At 40.9% G+C, this 17,782-nt stretch overlaps 2 protein-coding genes across 3 annotated transcripts in view; one reads left to right on the top strand and one right to left on the bottom strand.

The window, feature by feature from the left end:
• The first annotated feature begins 2,001 nt into the window (after positions 1-2,001).
• NOL7 (nucleolar protein 7) lies at positions 2,002-9,003 on the top strand. Of its 2 annotated transcripts, XM_060163662.1 has the most exons (9): positions 2,002-2,307; positions 2,395-2,455; positions 3,051-3,109; positions 4,393-4,424; positions 4,666-4,753; positions 5,230-5,351; positions 5,430-5,507; positions 5,985-6,090; positions 8,213-9,003. In XM_060163662.1, the coding sequence occupies exons 1-8, from the start codon at positions 2,045-2,047 to the stop codon at positions 6,059-6,061; spliced, it is 780 nt and encodes a 259-aa protein (XP_060019645.1). In that variant the 5' UTR covers positions 2,002-2,044; the 3' UTR covers positions 6,062-6,090; positions 8,213-9,003. The 2 variants fall into 2 exon arrangements, with proteins under 2 accessions (XP_060019645.1, XP_060019644.1); XM_060163661.1 differs by lacking the exon at positions 8,213-9,003 and having other exon boundaries at positions 2,003-2,307; positions 5,985-6,167.
• Positions 6,861-17,782, bottom strand: part of RANBP9 (RAN binding protein 9) — an 88,822-nt gene continuing 77,900 nt past the window's right edge. The window contains exons 12-14 of the mRNA XM_060163660.1: positions 17,089-17,240; positions 11,086-11,197; positions 6,861-7,857 (exon numbers count right to left, since the gene is read on the bottom strand). Of these exons, the coding sequence (XP_060019643.1) occupies positions 7,727-7,857; positions 11,086-11,197; positions 17,089-17,240 (395 nt within the window). The 3' untranslated portion in view covers positions 6,861-7,726. The remainder of the gene's footprint in view (positions 7,858-11,085; positions 11,198-17,088; positions 17,241-17,782) is intronic.

Genomic DNA, 17,782 nt, shown 5'->3' with positions numbered 1-17,782 from the left:
AGCATCAGAGGCCTGACGGAGGAGCGGCCTTCAGTAAACAGCGCATGAAGGTCGTACATAACTAGCTCCCTTGGATCAGGTGGGCTCCCTGGGTGATTATGCAGCTGGGCCATATCATCCCCACCCCTTACAAAACTGCATTTAATATTACACCCTTGGCGTTTGTAGAAGTAGATGACAAGACACTGTGACATAAAACTTTGTACTGCATTTGCAAGTCATGCCTTTTAATAAATCCCAAGTATCCTTTGCATGGGCAAGAGGGGTGCCCATAACCCACAGGGAGTCTGAAAGATCAGCCAGGCACCCTGAGGGCTCCCGTCATATGCTTTTACGTGGGTGGGTCAAAGCACGCACACTGACGGGACTTGTAATACTTATAATGCAGGTTTTGTACATAAAATACCATCATTCACTTCTAGTAGGTTTGTTGTAGGGCTTCCTAAAAGTGCACTGTATACAATTCCCTAGTGTTAGCAGTGATGGAAGTCAGAACACTGTTTCAGGGAGTCGGACTATATTTTTAATTCGTAATTTCTATCTGACCAAGATCCAGATATTTCAGAACTGTTCTTTGCAACTCCCTTCCTACTAGGTTGTTGGTACCAGTAGCTGTTTTTTGTTTCTGTTTTGTCAATTCTGTTCATGTTTTGGTCTTGTTTTTAAACTAGGAATTGCTTCCAAATCAGAGCAGAGGAAAAGCGAATTGAAAATACTCCACAATTTATGTGAGGTAGGATTATTCAGTTCAATTCAATATTTACTGAACATCTGCCGTATGACAGACATTAGAAGTACAGTGCTTAGAGAGAGATGGACCATCCCTCAAGGAGTTCACAAAGACTGGGTTGGGACAATTGTCATATGAATTGGTAAACAGCGTGAAAGCTATAGTTACAGAAATGTGTTCAAGATTCAGAGAATGCCATTAGAGATGAGCAGAGTGGGGATGGGGTCGATCTTAAGGTGCTTGGAAGTCTTTAAGAGGAAGTCAGCCTGGGTGGGAGTTTTTGAAGGTATAAATAGGAGTTCCAAGGGCAGAGTGTGTGTCACTAGGGCATGTCCAAATGCAAGGTAAATATGAAATAGCTTGGTTTGTTCAGAGAAAGATGAATCATTTGCTATCGTATAATGGCTGAGAGAAGATAAACACAAAGGTCATGAAGGGCCACGTATGCTAGGAAATGAAATAAGTATACTTGGGGCGGGGGCATAAATATACACAGGACGGGGGGGTTGCGTCACTAAGTGACGGTAGGATGGGCAGACACCGTGCAAGGTCCTGGGGTTACAGCAGGGAACCGGGGAGGGGGGGTCCCCGCTCTCAGTGAGCTCCCGTTCTAACGGGAGAGTCAGACAACAAGCTGTTAAGGCGAGGAGTCAGTGATGGACCCAGAACAGGCAGTGGCCGAGGGCTGGCGGTCAGGGATGCCCGTGAGAGGGCGGCCGAGGTCGCCACGCCCACGTTTGGTGCTGAGGATCGATTTAAATCCGAGTCTGTCGACCTTGTTTCTCGTCGGCGCCAACAGGGCTGAAAGGCATGGGGTCCTGCCGCCATAGCGCACTTCTTCCTTTTGAAACTGCACTTCTGTGGGGAGTGCGGAAAGCCGAATATCGACCAGGCGGATCTCGGAGCTAAAAAAGGCGGCGATAGGGCGACTGGGGCTTGTGGGTCACCGGATGGCGGAACCTGCGAGCCCACCTCAAGGAGCGCGAGGACCCAGCCAACCCTGCTCCCGGCATCCCCGCCAAGGAGGCAGCAGGATGTATCTTTCCCGCCTAGAAACCACGGCCACCTGCTCTCGCAGTCGTGAGCGAGGAGGGAGCCGCGAGGCCTCCTGCGCGCAGCCCCGGAGTCGGGCAGAAGGGAAGGGCCCCCAGCTTTTCTCAGGCCACGCCCGTCCGCGCTCTGCGCATGCGCCTCTGCATAGCTCAATGGGGCCTCGGGACCTGCAGAGGGCGACAGAACCCGCGGCGCCTGCCTTTTACGTCACGCTCCGCGTGCGTGCTGATTCCGGGTCAGAGGTCGGGCGCAGCTTGGGTCATGGTGCAGCTCAGACCGCGCGCGTCCCGCGCTCCGGTTTCGGCGTCGGCGATGGTGGACGAGGGCCAGCCCGCCTCGGAGGAGGAGGCGGAGCACGGCCTGTTGCTCGGGCAGCCGAGCAGCGGCGCGGCTGCCGAGCCGCTGGAGGAAGACGAGGAAGGGGACGATGAGCTTGACGACGAGGCCCCGGAGGAGCTGACTTTCGCCAGCGCTCAGGCGGAAGCGAAAGAAGAGGAGCGGCGAGTTCGCGAGACCGTGCGCAGGTTCGGAGCCTGCGGCCGGGCGGGGAGAAGCGCCCCTTCCCATCCCGCTCGTCCCTGCCCGCACTGACTTGTCGCCTTTTCTCCCAGGGATAAAACGCTTCTGAAGGAGAAGAGGAAGCGACGCGAGGAGTTGTTCATCGAACAGAAGGTTGGAGGGGAGGGCGGCGTTTCACAACGCGGCTCGGGGTAGAATTCAAAGTTGCTAGGATGTGGGGTAGAGGAAAGTCGCTAATATTTTCTTCTGACTACAGTGACAAGGTGCTCATGCTCTTTGCTGTCCACCGATTGAAAAAGGGAGTGGGAAGAAGTGGGAACCTGAAATCGTAGGGTCAGTCCCACCTCTGACGCTCGGCGGAGGTAGTTTATTTGAAACTGGGTCGCCGTGAGAATTAAGTGCTTTGGAAACTAAGGGCCGTTCCAACATGGAGGATGATTGATGTGCTCTCTGCTGTTTAGCAGATTGGCCCCAGAACTGACTCCATATGGACGTGATAGTAACTGCTTCCAGTGTATGATAGTGACCTGAGGGTTCCAGCCTTCACATCTTCCGAAGAATGTGGAATAGTTTCTGAGATGCTTGGTCCCAGTCTTCCCACAGCTTAGAGATAGTGGAGGGCGGTGTTCAGCCCAATTCATTTATTTGCCTAGAGGTAGGGCTGTCCTTAAAATGGTAACTTTTAAAAGCAATCCAGGGCATATTGTCGTGTACCTCACTTTTAATTGATTTTTAAAACGTTTTTAAGAAAAGAAAACTTCTTCCAGATACTATTCTAGAGAAGTTAACTACAGCTTCACAAACTAGGTAAGTAATGGATCTCGTTTTATTACTTGCCTACATACAGTCTTTGAATTACATATTGGTACATTTATTTGAACTCAAATAACTGAAGAAATTGTAAAGTCTAAATTAAAAAGCTACACAGTATTTGACTTTGGTGGGACAGGTTGAGGGAAATATTCCACTTATTTTCAGTCTTCTGGTTTTTATTATGTTTGTTGTTTTCCCCATAGGTAACTAGTTTCTGAGTTGCTGATCCCAGTGTGTTCATTCAATAAGTTGTGGGCCACTGTCATTGTACTAGGGGCAGGATAGATGGTGTGAATAAAAGTGTTTTGAAATTTATCCTTTAGTGGAGTAGCAGGCAATTATCCATAGGCTCCTAAAACTCAAGCTTGTCCCATACTTGCCCTATCTGCCACTAACGTGGCCTCCCTCCTCGTTCCCCATTTCACTTAGCAGCTCTGCCATCCACTGCACATTTAAAGCTACTTTTCCTCATCTGTACCAGGGAATCAATCAAACCATACTTAATTTACATTTCTAAATATTTGCTTTCCCCCCTCCCCATTCCCCCTTATCTCCTCTTACTGCTTTCAGCTTAGAAGTTTAGCCCTGCATCTTTGACTTAGGACAGTGGTTCTCAAATTTTCAGTAAAAGAACTTTCTCCAGAGTTACTCGGTTTCTGGATACATCACGGTGACAAAGTCCTTTTCACCTTTCAAAACCAAGTCCAGATGTTACCTGTCTTCTCTCACTCCCTCTACCCCATCGCTCGCCCCACCATCGAGCTTTTCCAGTGTGCAAGTGCTTCTGTGTAGATATCTCATTGTATTTTGCCATTTGTCTTTCTCTCCATTAGACCGCACTTCTTGAGGCTATAAATTCTTGTCTCTATCCTCGTTTGTGTCTAAATTGTTCAATTAATGCTTCGAGATCTCTCCAAATAAAGTGAGGCAGGCCTACCACCTTTCACTTTGTATTTCAAATACTGTACTATATAACTCTTAAATATTTCACTTTAACTCTGTTAACCACAACAGTCTGCTTTGGAAGCCTGCTAATATATTTTCAGATTTTAAATTCTGAGAAGATATTCCCAACCTAGTATAGTTTGTTGATTTTGAGTTGTCAGTTCACTGGGGAGAGACTCACTCTTTCTAAAGATCCTAAGTAAAAACTGAGAATGGTGGTAGTAAGGGGGGGGAGGGGTATCTTATTTGTAAAACCAGATGAAATTTTGTAACAGGTTGAGTCACCTTTGCTCTCTGCCATCCCAATTAGTGTTCTTCTTGTTCTTCCTTAGTGTGAAGAAATCACCCGCAAAGTTGAAAGAAGGTATGAACTATTCTAATTTAAATAACTTCTCATTAAGTGTCAACTGCATTTGCAGATATTTGCAGTCAAATGTTACTGACTCTTAGAAAGAGCATGGGAACAGGCCTGGCCAGTTGTAGCTTATTTCTTACAAATAAAAACCACACACTGGTGTGTAGTGGGTATTTAAAGTGAACTCCAGTATGTGTTCCTGATTTATTTTTACACCAATGCTAATTAGAAATATAACTCAATGTTTTAGTGAATTTGCAAAAGAAAAATGAAGAATGTGAGAAAGGAAGTGACTCAAAGAAAGCTAAAGAAAAAGTGCAAAAAGTACAGACTGTTGGGTAAGAAGAGTCTTCTTTTTTTGTGTGTAGGATGTAAAGACCTTTGGAGGAGAGTATTGGCTTAATTATTAGCAGTTTCAGATTGGATCCTCTGTGGAAAGTTTTTGGTATTTATATTTAAAAAAATATTTATTTGCTCTACTAAGATGTAAACATTACTTGTAAAATAGTCCTGTAATTTAGTTTTAGGATGTAAAGACCTTTGGAGGAGAGTATTGGCTTAATTATTAGCAGTTTCAGATTGGATCCTCTGTGGAAAGTTTTTGGTATTTATATTTAAAAAAATATTTATTTGCTCTACTAAGATGTAAACATTACTTGTAAAATAGTCCTGTAATTTAGTTTTATCATCTTACCCGTGCATATACAAAATTAGGACTTGGGATATTGTTTTCCACTATTTGAGTCAACTAACAAAAATACTTTATTTTGAAAATAAGCACTGCCTCATTTTGACCTTTTGTATTGGTTACCAGCCAGAATAAAAGCTACTTGGCTGTAAGGCTGAAAGACCAAGATTTGAGAGATTCAAGGCAAGAAGCAGCCAAAGCCTTCATACAGAATTGTTTATATGGTCCTGGAACCAACAGAACTACTGGTAATTTCTTTATGGACTATTTTTCTCCCTTTTAACTGCAAGTTAAACAAAGCAATGATAAATAATTCTCTTTCCTAGTAAACAAGTTCCTGTCTCTTGACAACAAGAGGTTACCGGTGAAAAAGGCCGCAGCCCAGTTTTTGAATAATGCTTGGGGTAAGATTCAGCTTTGTTCTCTGAATCTGATAGTTTTATGTATTGTATAATGTTCTTTAAAAAAAAAAATTTTGTTTATTTGGCTGCGCTGGGTCTTAGTTGTGTGCGGCACGTGGGATCTTCACTGCCACGTGTGGGATCTTTAGTTGCGCATGCAGGCTCTAGTTCCCTGACCAGGGATCGATCCCGGGCCCCCTGCATTGGGAGCACAGTCTTAACCACTGGACCACCAGGGAAGTCCCTGAAAGATGTTCTTTTTTAAGGAGATAGTAAATACTCATGCAGTATCGATGTTTTTCTTACAATGGCTTCTATTACTATTTTAAACTTGCTTCTGAAGAATAGGTCAGTGTAGTATGTATGCACATGTACCTAATTTTAATATTTACACTCATGTGTTAACTAGAAAATTTGGAATTGTTTGTTGGGAATTTTATCTCTTTATTATTCTTAACTGCACAAAACCTTCTATTCTAGCATCCCAGAAAAAACAAAATGCCAAGAGGTTTAAAAGACGTTGGATGGTCATAAAGATGAAAACTTCTAAGAAGTAAATCAAAGCTAAATGAAGAACGAGGACTTTGTATGTACAGAACTTATAAATTTTTAGTTTAGAGCATTTAATTTTTCTGAAAAGATTAATAAAAGACTTACAAATCATTTTAGAGGGTCATTATAAAAATCGTAAGTCTGTTTGGGGTAGTACCCAGTCACATGTCATCCATGGAGTATAAGTAATTGTGCCTTATAGTCTTTGAGCATCCTGGAAGAAAAAGCAGTTTAAAAGGACTTGTTTTCCTTTCTTTTTATAATTGTTTACCCATTTTACTGAACACAAGCAGTGCCCACACCAGTAGGGCTCCTCTGCTACCCCTCCCCCCTCCCCTGCAGGGTGTGTGGCAGGAGAAGTCTTCCACTACAGCTCTCAGATGCTTTAGTTTCTTGGCTATTTTTGTGCTATTGATGAGAATGTCACAGAATACGAGGAAGAGTGCAGTATCTAAGTGTAGCTAGATAATCTGTTCTTTTTTAAAAGAAGGTTTACCAAACCAAAGGACATGGTTGTTTGTTATCCTGTTGAACAGCTTGTTTTTATGTTTTACTTTTAACCAGTTTGGGAGTTTGCTGTAAAAATGGCAAGTCACATGCCATATTATGATTGTGAAAACAAGCAGATTCATTTCCTGCTTTCTTTCTGTATCACCCGTAGTATCGGGTTTGACCCTAATCCACAGAGGCCAGTAAACTCAAGGCAGTCTGAGGTTGCAGAACTCAGATTTATAGTAGCAACCACTCATTTTAGTTGTTCTAACTGTATGCCAGTACCTAATATAAATTCAATTGACACTCTAGTATCTGTAGAAGTAAATTTTTAATGGCTGGTTAATTATATCACTACATTTTTATTGCAATATAGTACTCATTTAAGCACTTAAAAATGGAAGGTGTACAAAGATTAAATTAAGACACGGTAAATTGACTAAATATTTGGTTTTTATATAAATAAAGGTCATGACCACACTGTTGACATGTAATACTGTTATAATACAACAGTTAAACTTGTGAGTCTACAACAGAAGTCTCTGTAGTTAAACAGGAAACAAAGCTGAAAAAGACCATGTTAAAACAAAACTACTGGGACTTAACAGGTCGGGATTGTAAGTAGCAACAAACATATTCACTCAGCTCCTGAGTATTTCAAGTTTTACAGTACACATTAAAAATGATTTCTTCCATCAACACTATAAATTCAAACTGTCAGATGTTTATGCATTTTGCAAGTTACACTGATTGAATTGCTTACATGGGAGCGGGGGTCAGAACACCTCCCAATTTGAAGTTTACATCACCCACATGCTAACACAAACACAACTTGTTCCGTTTCCTTCCCCCCTCTCTCCCCCCAACAAAGAAGGCAGGATTTTTTGGTTTCTTTTAGGTAATTGTTTTAAAGGATTTGTGATGATCAATTTGAACGTCTGAAATTCAGTAATATTTAACTCTTAGACAACTAAGAGGTTAAAGATGGAAAATAATTTCTCCTAACACTAAGTTAGAAAATCATTTGCATCATGCTGTAAACTAGGAAGCAATGTAAAGCAACAAAAACCTGTCCCCAGTACATAATTTAAAAAATCTAAATTTCAAATCAGCAGAACTGGTCTACTTCCATGTTGACTATATGCCACAATATACGTGTGAGCTCCGTGAATGCATAGCTAATGTAGGTAGTCTTCCACCGTGGCAGAAGCACAGGCTCCAATTCCTGATCGAGCCATCAGCCCTAGACACTGTGTGGCCTGTCCCATGGCTAGGGCAAGTGGAGGTTGCTTTGGCAGATTGTGGGTTTCTGAGGAAAAATGATTAAAAATGGAAATAGCAATTAGCAATACATTTCAAACAACGTCTCTCAATCAGGAAAATACTGCATTACTTACAAAATTACCGATGTCTGTACTGCTCTTAACTACTTAGCTAGCAAAGGTGGTTTTTAAGCAAACAGCACATGCCTTGGACATCTACTCTGACAAGGTAATATGGTTACTGGGTATCCAAGTAATAAGAAAAAATTCTTGCAGAATTAGACTTTCAAGGTGTTAGACACTCAAAAACTTCCACATTTACTATGATGGAAACGATGTAATTATCTAATGTTTGCAGTGGGGAGTAAGGAATATTTAGTATTTCCCTTCTATTTTTCCAAGGTCAATTGACATTACCAAAGAAAACGGCACCAGGTTTTCGGTACAAGTTTCACTGATGGATTCTTCCCCTTCTGGGAACAGGACCCAACAGAGGCTGCCGAATCCTTTCCACGGCATGTTGGTGAATGTCATTTGGGTTGGTAAGGGAGCAGGTGGTTATGGTGACCACGAGAGACAACTGAGCCAAACGACCCTATAATCTGAGGAGTTAATTTACAATTGATAGGATAAACATCTGTAAAAATCACCATTAAATGGAATTTTCAGGGTCCTACCTACCAGACATTTGTCAGACAGCTGTAGTACAAATGTAACCATCAGCAAAATTCATTCTTTGCCAGAAATGAAAAACTGGACTAATGATAAAAGTGACCAAACCCATAGAAGCTGATAACTTTTCCTTGTGTGCAGGTGTCCAAATTTTAATTTAAGGCAGATTCCCAGTTAGTAAAATTACTAATCAGTCCTTGTAGGCACAGCTGACAGCAGGGCAAGAACAGTGATCCAGGGCTGGTTAAGGTTCCATGTGGTTGGTTCTGAGGCTGCACATAGCGGTGGGAGAAAGAGAAGTTCCGGAAGGGATGAGGCAGAAATAAAGGGAGCAGGTTCCGGACTTAAGGTGTAAGGGGAAGTAACACAGGATGAAGAATATTAGAATACAGATAACGCAAGAAAAGATGCACACGCTGGTGAAAAGTGGTCTGTGGGTTAAGATTATTCAAGTACTAGCTCTTCTCTGGCAAGATGCTCTTCAGCTAAATTCTGATGGTGATACATTTTTTGGTCAACTCTAAGCAGGAATGACTTTATAAACTAACTCTGCCTCAGCTAGAATCAGGAACAATTTAATTTTTACACAAAATCAACATAACAATAAACAATGAAAAGGAAACCATCCTTTCAAAAATATCTCTTGAAGGTTCACAGGGAAGTAACCTTGCTCAGAGGTAAGCACATTACAGTTTTATTTTGGCCAAGGGAGGCACATCTGTAAGCATCTTTAAATTTTTTTAGCATATGAAACTCACAGGAATTACAGATCATATAACTTTAAGCACTATTTAGAGATGAAGCTGTATAATATAGCACAGTGTTTATAAATATGCACACATACATCCACAGCAATTTAAGTCTCATTACTTTTGCAAGAATTATATACATTTAATATAAGTTTAAGCACTATTTACAGCTGAACTACATAATACATGGCACAATATGTAAGAATACACATGTCCTGGATAATGGTCCTAAGCAGTTTACTACTGAAAATTTTAATTCCCCTGGAGAACCCAAGATTTTTAACTGTCATAAGAAAACTGTTCACTTTTCAAAAATACTTTCGAAGTCTGAGAGTTTACCTAGATACAAAGCAATTTAGGGCTTCATGATTACCTATAATGTAGTCATTTCAAAAAGACAATTATAGTAAACCATTATTTGCCCTACGATCCCAGCACTGCTACTAAGTACACTTATTTTTACCAATAAAGCTAAATGAATTTCGTATAACCAAAGAAAATACACATTACCCAAAGAAAATTCACATTGAATTTGTATAAGAAAAATATAACACAAAAAACACTACTACTATTCCAGAACTTCAGTGTTAGACCATAACACCATGAATTAATAATGAATTTCAGAAGGACAAAGAAGCAGATTAAGGCCCAAATGTGCATACTTTTAAACTGCTTCCTTTACATTCCAGCCACATGAGCCCTGGCCTTCACTCCAAGTCTTCTCTGTGTGATACTGATCCTATCTAAGATAGTTTCAGACATAAACCTAACAGGGCCAAACAGCACAAACTTCTAAACTGGTAGTCCCCATTTTTCTTGAGGAATTACATTCTAAAAAGGTGAAAAATCGCTCTCATCTGAGCTACCTCTGAGAAAAACTGCCCAGATAGTAAAAGTTTTATGTAAACAATCAACCCTATAGTTTATATATAAACTCACAAAATGTGCAGTTACTGAACTCACATAAAAAGTATTTGTTCAAGGGACTCCTTGGTGGCTCAGTGGTTAAGAATCCACCTGCCAATGCAGGGGACACGGGTTCGAGGCCTGGTCCGGGAAGATCCCACATGCCGCGGAGCAACTAAGCCTGCGCGCCACAACTACTGAGCCTGTGCTCTAGAGCCCGCAAGCCTCAACTACTGAAGCCTGCGCGCCTAGAGCCCATGCTCTGCAACAAGAGAAGCCACTGCAATGAGAAGCCCGCGCACCGCAACGAAGAGTAGCCCCTGCTCACCGCAACTAGAGAAGGCCGGCGTGCAGCAACGCGGCCAAGGATAAAGATTAAAAAAAAAATTGTCCTCTGTTTAAAAAAAAAAAAGTATTTGTTCAGTACATAAATACCACACTCCTACTTTGCAGTGAGTTGCTCACAGGAATGGCAACCAACCAGGGGACAGCAAATCTCAGTTTCTCACTTCGTGCTCCCCCTGCCTAAGCCCGCTGTTCTCCCCTTCCCTCCCTTTTTTACTTGGTAAGGGCATGTAGTTAAAATATGCTGAACTTCAATGAGAATGTCACGTGTCTCCAAGGATTGATGCTGACAGCACTCACTCGAGCCCCGTGGGAGCTGCGACACGGGTGGCTCGGGCCAGATATGCTTATGTACACGTTCACACAAAAACTTCTGTCTTCCAGAATCACAAGATGTACCCCAATATACCTGTTTTTACTCCATTTGAATCTATTTAATCTGGGATTGAGATACCAGAGGAAGTTTTCTATACTTTAAGGTAATTTTAATTTTTTAAATGTAGAAAACATTTCCCTTATGATTTTACCAAAATATAAATGCCAGCACAAATACCATCTCAAATACCCCAGAGACTAGCTGAAGTGCTTTCTGGCTTCACTTACCTAATATTGCACTGTTAAGAGCTGAGCACACAGGTTCTCTCTGAATTGGGTCAAGTTGATTTCCAACTGGGCTGTTCCAAGGATCTGAATAGGCTAGTAAACTGAATGCATCCTGTTGAAAACACAGCAATTTGGTTTTTAATTCAAACAGTTAAGCGACTGTGCTCACCATGATTACACGTTGAGAGAAAGGTAAAAATATGGCTTTAAGGCACTAGACTAACACAAGCCCATTTACCCCTACGACTAGGAGGCCATATATTTTTTAACAATTAAATTATGCAGCAAAGCCTAATTTGTTTTCATTTTTCTTGTAAACAGCCATTTTCATCATCTACCCCTTATCCCTACAACACATGCAGAACAGAATAGAATAAAAATGGAAAAAACTTAATTCCTGTGGAATGGGCTATATTACTGGTTAAAGTAAAGAGAAGGAGAAAACATTCATGACCACTAATATGAATTTGACATTAAAAGGTTAGGACCAGCCCATGTATTTTTTTTAAACACATGTGGGAACTGGGCGTATCTCACTGGACGTCATCTTCTCAAACTCAGTAATCAACAAAATTAAACTGGCTCCGCTTCAGGAACATTCAGTAGTTCCAGCCATCCTCAAGCCGCCCCTCCTGAAGTAACTGACACACTGTCTTCTTTTCAGACGACGGCTCTGTCTTCCTGTCATCTTTCTGTGGGAAGCACATAACTACAGTGGTTTCAGACATTGGCTTCAAGTTAAGCTGCATCACCAGAGTGGCCTTTGGCAAGAACAACCTTCCTAAGTTTCAGTATCATCATTTGTATAATGGGGATTATAAGAGGTCCTGTTTCACAGAGTTTATGAGGACTAACTGAGCTAAACAAAATTAGTAATGTCAGCTCACTCTAATCTTTCAGTAAAAGATAAATTATCGTTTTGCCAGAAGCCAATGCCCTAATCCAGAGTAACATTATGATACAGATACAGGTAGACACAGCACACCTTCCCAGTTCAGACGGCACGTGGAAAGGCGCTGGGGAAACCAAACCAGTGAATTCAGTAGCGCGACACTCAAACTGCTGCTCGTTCAAATGTGGAAGACAAATTCCTAAAGAATAGCACCTCCCACGTGAAGCTGCTCCAGCCCCCCTCTAGCCATCTCATTAGTGGGGGTGAGGCTTCCTGGTCAAGCCTGCTCTTGCCCTTTCTTATCTGAATTGGCCTCTACGTTGTGACGACTGGAGAACTGCCCGTAAAGCAGAGCTGTGCGGCCTGAGGCTACAGACAGGGATACACGGGGCACCTCCACTGTCCTACACTGCTGAGTATCTCATTCACATGAGACTTCTGGCCACAGTTATTAATGAAAGTTCTTTGAAGAACTTATACTAGTTTGAATCCCCTGCAGCTACTCACAGGTGCTAGTAGATACAAGGAGAAAAAAAAAAGCTTCATATACCTGCTGATTGCAAGATCTGCTTCTTAACAGTATTTAAGATATTTTATGCATCTCACAAAGCTACTAGATTCTACTTCTGGTTCCCCCCAATCCAAATTTATTGATGGAGAAAGATTAATATCTGATATCCTGTGAAGCTAACTCTAATCACGCTATTTCTAAAGACTGAGCTTTGCTCAAGACTTAATTCACCCCACAACCATCTAATGAGGTACCATCCCTATAGCGCACATGAATTTTAAAAGACAGACTAAAGAATCTGTCCAAGGAATAACTGCTACATCATTATTTTAAGCACAGAACTATCCTCTTGCGTCTACATCCTGACATGCTACCAAAAAGGTGAAATGCTGTAGTCCCAAAAGTCAAATCAAGACCATTCTGTCAAATACACCTTCTAGCATTTAAAACAAAATTCACAGAAAAAGATAATGATGGTAGTAATTTACTGTGCACTAATGTTGTGTGAGGCAATGTTTCAAGCGCTAATGTGTATCATCTCATTTAATCCTCACAATAACCTTAGGAGGTGGTTACTACTATGCCCATCTTAGACGCGAACTGAGGCAGTGAGAGATTACCACCACACGGTACTGTACTTCTTTTAGTAGGATACAGTTTCTTTCTTTTAATTACCAATCTAAATATTAAGAGGAAAAAAGTCTAAAATTTTGCCCCCATATTTTCAGTATAGCTGAACAAATATTTATTGGACACAGACGGGGACCACCAGGACCTCATCACTGTTTCGAGGACTCACACAGTCCTATGGGGGAGGCAGACATGTAAATGATGTACCGTGTATTGCTTATTAACAGAGTGTATTGTGTCACAAGAAGCAATCACAGATATAGGCTCAAGCTACATGGAAACTGAGGCTGGAAAGGAGAAAAGGCATGGCTGGAACCATGGGTAAGGGCTTAGACCCTAAAACACCCTAAAAATCACACTAAAAAGCTTCCATTTTTTCCAATAAGGCAACAGAGTTTTACATAACGGAGTGATATGGATTAGACTTGATTTTAGATGGATCACACAACACTATGAAGCACAGCTTGCAAGTAGAGTGAAGCTTTAAGCAAGAAAACTGAAAAACCCTTAAAAAAAAACAACTGGTTTATGCCATCAAGTTCCCAGGAGTAAATATCTAGAACTTTATCTTTCTTTACAAGGGGAATGAAATCAGCAAAGCAACCTTAATGTTTTAAATTCTGCTGTAAGACCAATTGGTGAAAGTAACCAAAGAAATGCAAATAAGCAATTTTGAGATACATGTTAAACCCACTAAAGTAGAATTAAGGTATCAGTGCCACCAGCACATCCCTTTATTACTGCTGATAAGTTGGTAGACGTTTCTGGAAAGCAACGCAGCAACACGTAGCAAGAGCCACAATAATTGTATCCTTTGACTCAATAATTCTATTTCTGGGACTTTATTCCAGTGGAATAATTTTAAGGAAGAAACAAAGATACATGTATAAAGGTGTTCAAAGCATTTTTTAAAAGGCAAATAGAAAATCTAAAAATAGAGCAATGCTTAAATAAACTGATACAGCAACACACTAGAATATCATGTAGCCATTTAAAAATAATTGTCAATAACGCATAGAAACTGGAAATACATTTTTTATGATAATAAGAACAATACAAATAGGATAACTACAATTACCAACCAGATAAAATATATGCCCATGCGATTTAAGGCACAAAACTGAAAATACCTGTTAAATATCATGGTATTATGGGTTACTTTTTATTTCAGAAAAAACATTACCTCAGTGGGAAAATTTCTGACAAAGTGTGACATTTAGGTAGGATTCTCAAACTGTACTTACACTTGGCTTAAACTCCGTAGCAGTTTCTAAACAGGGTGCATCTAAAGTTACTAGATTGAGAGCTACCTGCAGCTGGGGCTGCTCGCTCTAACCTGACTCTCCCGGCCCTCCAGCAGGTGCCCTGCTGCTCTGCGCAAGCGCAGTAAACAGCTGTTGAACAATTCAGGTGGCTCTCCCGGGAGCCACTGGCAGATTCAGGCAGGTAAGCAACAAAAACAAAGACAACAGGAAAACAGGAAAGGAAGACCGAGAAAGTCAGAAAAAGGTCAAGAGAACCACGGCTGCAGCAGGCCGCCCAGCCCGTGTTTAGCACAGGTGGGCTGCCCCAAGGTCCGCAGTGCGCCTGCTACTCCGCGACTGAGGGGAAGCACAACACGCGTGTACCTTACGGCAACTTCGGTAAGTCTCAAGCCGGCCTTAACCAAATCCTGTCTCTCTACACATGTATGCATGCTTCAGAAGTCTGTGCAAATTCAAACAAAACTAAAGATAAAAACACCCATTTCAACCACCCATGACCTGAAGTGAAGAATAAAAGAAAACAGTAATTTCTAAACCTTCTCAAGCAGGGCAAAAAAAAAAGTTCTCTTTGTGTTACCCTCAAATCCTCCAGCATTGTTCTTTAGGTACTTAGAAGCTGGATCAGCCACCCATCTTATCTCTTACCTGGATCAAGATAAGTTTGGGGAATGGGAGAGAAGCAGCTCAGAATGTTAAGACAATCTCTTGAAGTAGGTGGCATTTGCTTAGAAGTCATAGGTACAAAATCAAAGCCATCCACATTCTTTAGATGATGAATCACATCTTCACTTAATTCAATATATAATCAAGGAATATCTTTGAGGACAGGCCATGTAATGCCACTTCCTGTGCCTCACGCAAATTAGAATCAAAGAATAAGCAATGGAGTAAATTTTCAAAGGGACTACATAAAATCATACTCCATCAGCATAAAGTATTAACAAGAAAACAGAGTCAGATGACCCAGTGTAAAAAAGCCTATGATTTCTTTTTCAAAAACATTTCACATCCCCAAATATCTCCTAAAACATCAGTTCTCAAAGCACGATCCAGGAACAACTGGGTTGAAGACCCTTTCAGGGTCTCTTGTGAGGGCAAAACTATTTTCATAGTAATACTAAGATATTACTTGCTCTTTTCTCACTCTCATTCTTTCAAAACTATACAGTGGGGTTTCCAGAGGCTACACGTGTGTTATATCACAACACACTGAATACAGAAGTAGGTATGAGAATCCAGCTTATCATTTACTAAACCTAGCATTAAAGAGATTTACAAAAATGTAAAGCAGGGCCACTCTTCTCATTATTTTTGTTTGTTTATTTTAGGAAGATAAAATAACTTATGAAAAATAACAATGACTTATTATTTTAAAATGAATTAATAATTTTAGTATTAATTTCTAGTAGAGTAAAATCAATAAATATAACTTATACAAACAAGAGCCCTTTGGGAATCTTTAATAGTTTTTAAAGTGTTTAGATACCAAAAAGGTTGAGAACCACTGCCCTAAAACAACCCCAGTACCTAGCAAAGAAGTTTCCCAAATGGATAGCTTTGGATATGTGAAATAATAATAAAGCCTGAGAAGTTTCTTAGCACTGTTGATATCAGAAAAGATTCTCAAAGTTGTATAATGATGAAAATTCCCAGTCTGGAAAAATCAAGTTATGCATGCCTTTTTATCTGGAGGTGTATATACGTGGCTTCTTAACCCATCCTAGACTAGACAGGTACTCTACTGAGGCTACAGTGCATGTAGCTGGGATGGGTTTTTTTGGGGGGGACTGATTTTATGCCATATTTAGCACTACTACGTGTTGCTCGCTGGCCCTCTCTCAGTTTAGGTCAGGAAGGGATGGCAGGAGTCTTGAGTCTCGCCCTCTCGTATACCCAAGCATCAGTGTCAAGGCCACTACGTGCATCTCCCCTTCGTTTTTTGGGCTTATTTCAAAACATTCAGGAGAAGATATTTGTAACAAACCAACTTTGAGCCCAACCTCGTGCAGGACAAACAAAAAACTACAATGGCTATGTTCATGTTTCACAGGTGTACAGGGCTGGTGGGACTTCTATGAACATGAAAAAAAACCTCATCTCTACCACTAACTGCAATGCTGACTTAAGGTAGGCAAAACTCCATCTTTAACTGCTACACAGAACTGTGGCTAACTTAATGAACTGTTTCCATTTTCTCCATCTCACTATATCCAGCGCAGGCATCAATCCAGAAGAGACTTGAAGACGTGTTTTATCTCTTCTCTGTGAAAGATGACCCAACCCTTCACCAATCTCAAAAGAAAAGCCACACGTTATACATTCAATTTGCTGCAACCCTGAACAATCTCTACTAAAGTAAAAATATCTCAAATTTATAGTTTTATCAGCACACCCACATTTCTCCTAATAACTCTGCCAATTTTATAGCCGAGAAAACTAAGAAAGCAAGTTGACAAGGGGCACACAACACTGGTAAGTGGCAGAACTGAGATTTAATCTGTATGTTGTACAGAAGTCCAGCGCCTGTCCAGTAGAGCCGGGCTGCCGAACCCTGCCGCGTGTCCGCACCCTCAGCCGGGCTGGAAGCCAGGGAGGGGCGCGCGTCCAAGTTCCCAACAGGAATTCCAGTGTTGCTCAATGTGTTACAAAACTACATTTTAGTTCCTTTGACACATTTATAAGTTTTCAAGGAAAAACAAACTTACCTTCAACATTTTTTTATTTGCTGTGTTCTTGCCACACTCTCTCCTCAGCTGCTCACTCATCGCTTGTAGCTCTCTTCCGAAGTGAATCATTCTTTCTATGGCGGCTTGACTTCCTCCACACAGCTGGCGTCTTAACTGGCTTGAATCAACTTCTGTAAGCAAAACAAACAGGTATTTTACTGCCTTACATCTGGAGTACAATGGAGAAATGAATATAAACTGCTTACAACATTTTGGACGTTTCATTTAGTAATTACTTCCTAATATTTTACCTAAATATGCAGATTTTTAATTTAATGTGGAACTTTGTAGCTAAAAGGTATACTTTATCTAGACCTCAAGAGTCTAGGATCCAATATCCAGCTTTCAGTTGAAAGTCAGGTGACAAACCTTTCAGTGTTAGCATGTACATATGTCTCAGGGAAAATTTTATGAAAGGTTAATAATAAGCACGATTTTCTAAAACTACAGCAACATGAAAAAAAGAAAAAGAAAAAAGTAGTGCTTCTCAGGCTACTTTAACTGACAAAGAACAGAGATAGAAGGTAAGAAAGACTAAATGACTCCAATAAAAACACAGAAGACACCACATACTAATCAAAAGGGTTAATTATACTACTTTTAGAAAAATACTACTTTTAGGAAAAAATTTTACAGTGTATATCTTGACTGACAATAATCACTGATCAATAAC

This window comes from Lagenorhynchus albirostris, chromosome 10 (assembly GCF_949774975.1).
Source record: "Lagenorhynchus albirostris chromosome 10, mLagAlb1.1, whole genome shotgun sequence".
Lineage (NCBI taxonomy): Eukaryota > Metazoa > Chordata > Mammalia > Artiodactyla > Delphinidae > Lagenorhynchus > Lagenorhynchus albirostris.
The sequence above is the reverse complement of the archived record's forward strand: the minus strand, read 5'-3'. Positions and strand labels throughout refer to the sequence as shown.

Excerpts from the sequence above, each read along its gene's own strand:
- NOL7 (XM_060163662.1), top strand. The coding sequence starts at position 2,045 with ATGGTGCAGCTCAGACCGCGCGCGTCCCGCGCTCCGGTTTCGGCGTCG. Across the intron at positions 2,456-3,050 it reads AGTTGTTCATCGAACAGAAG|AAAAGAAAACTTCTTCCAGA; the intron begins GTTGGAGGGGAG and ends AACGTTTTTAAG. Across the intron at positions 3,110-4,392 it reads ACTACAGCTTCACAAACTAG|TGTGAAGAAATCACCCGCAA; the intron begins GTAAGTAATGGA and ends GTTCTTCCTTAG.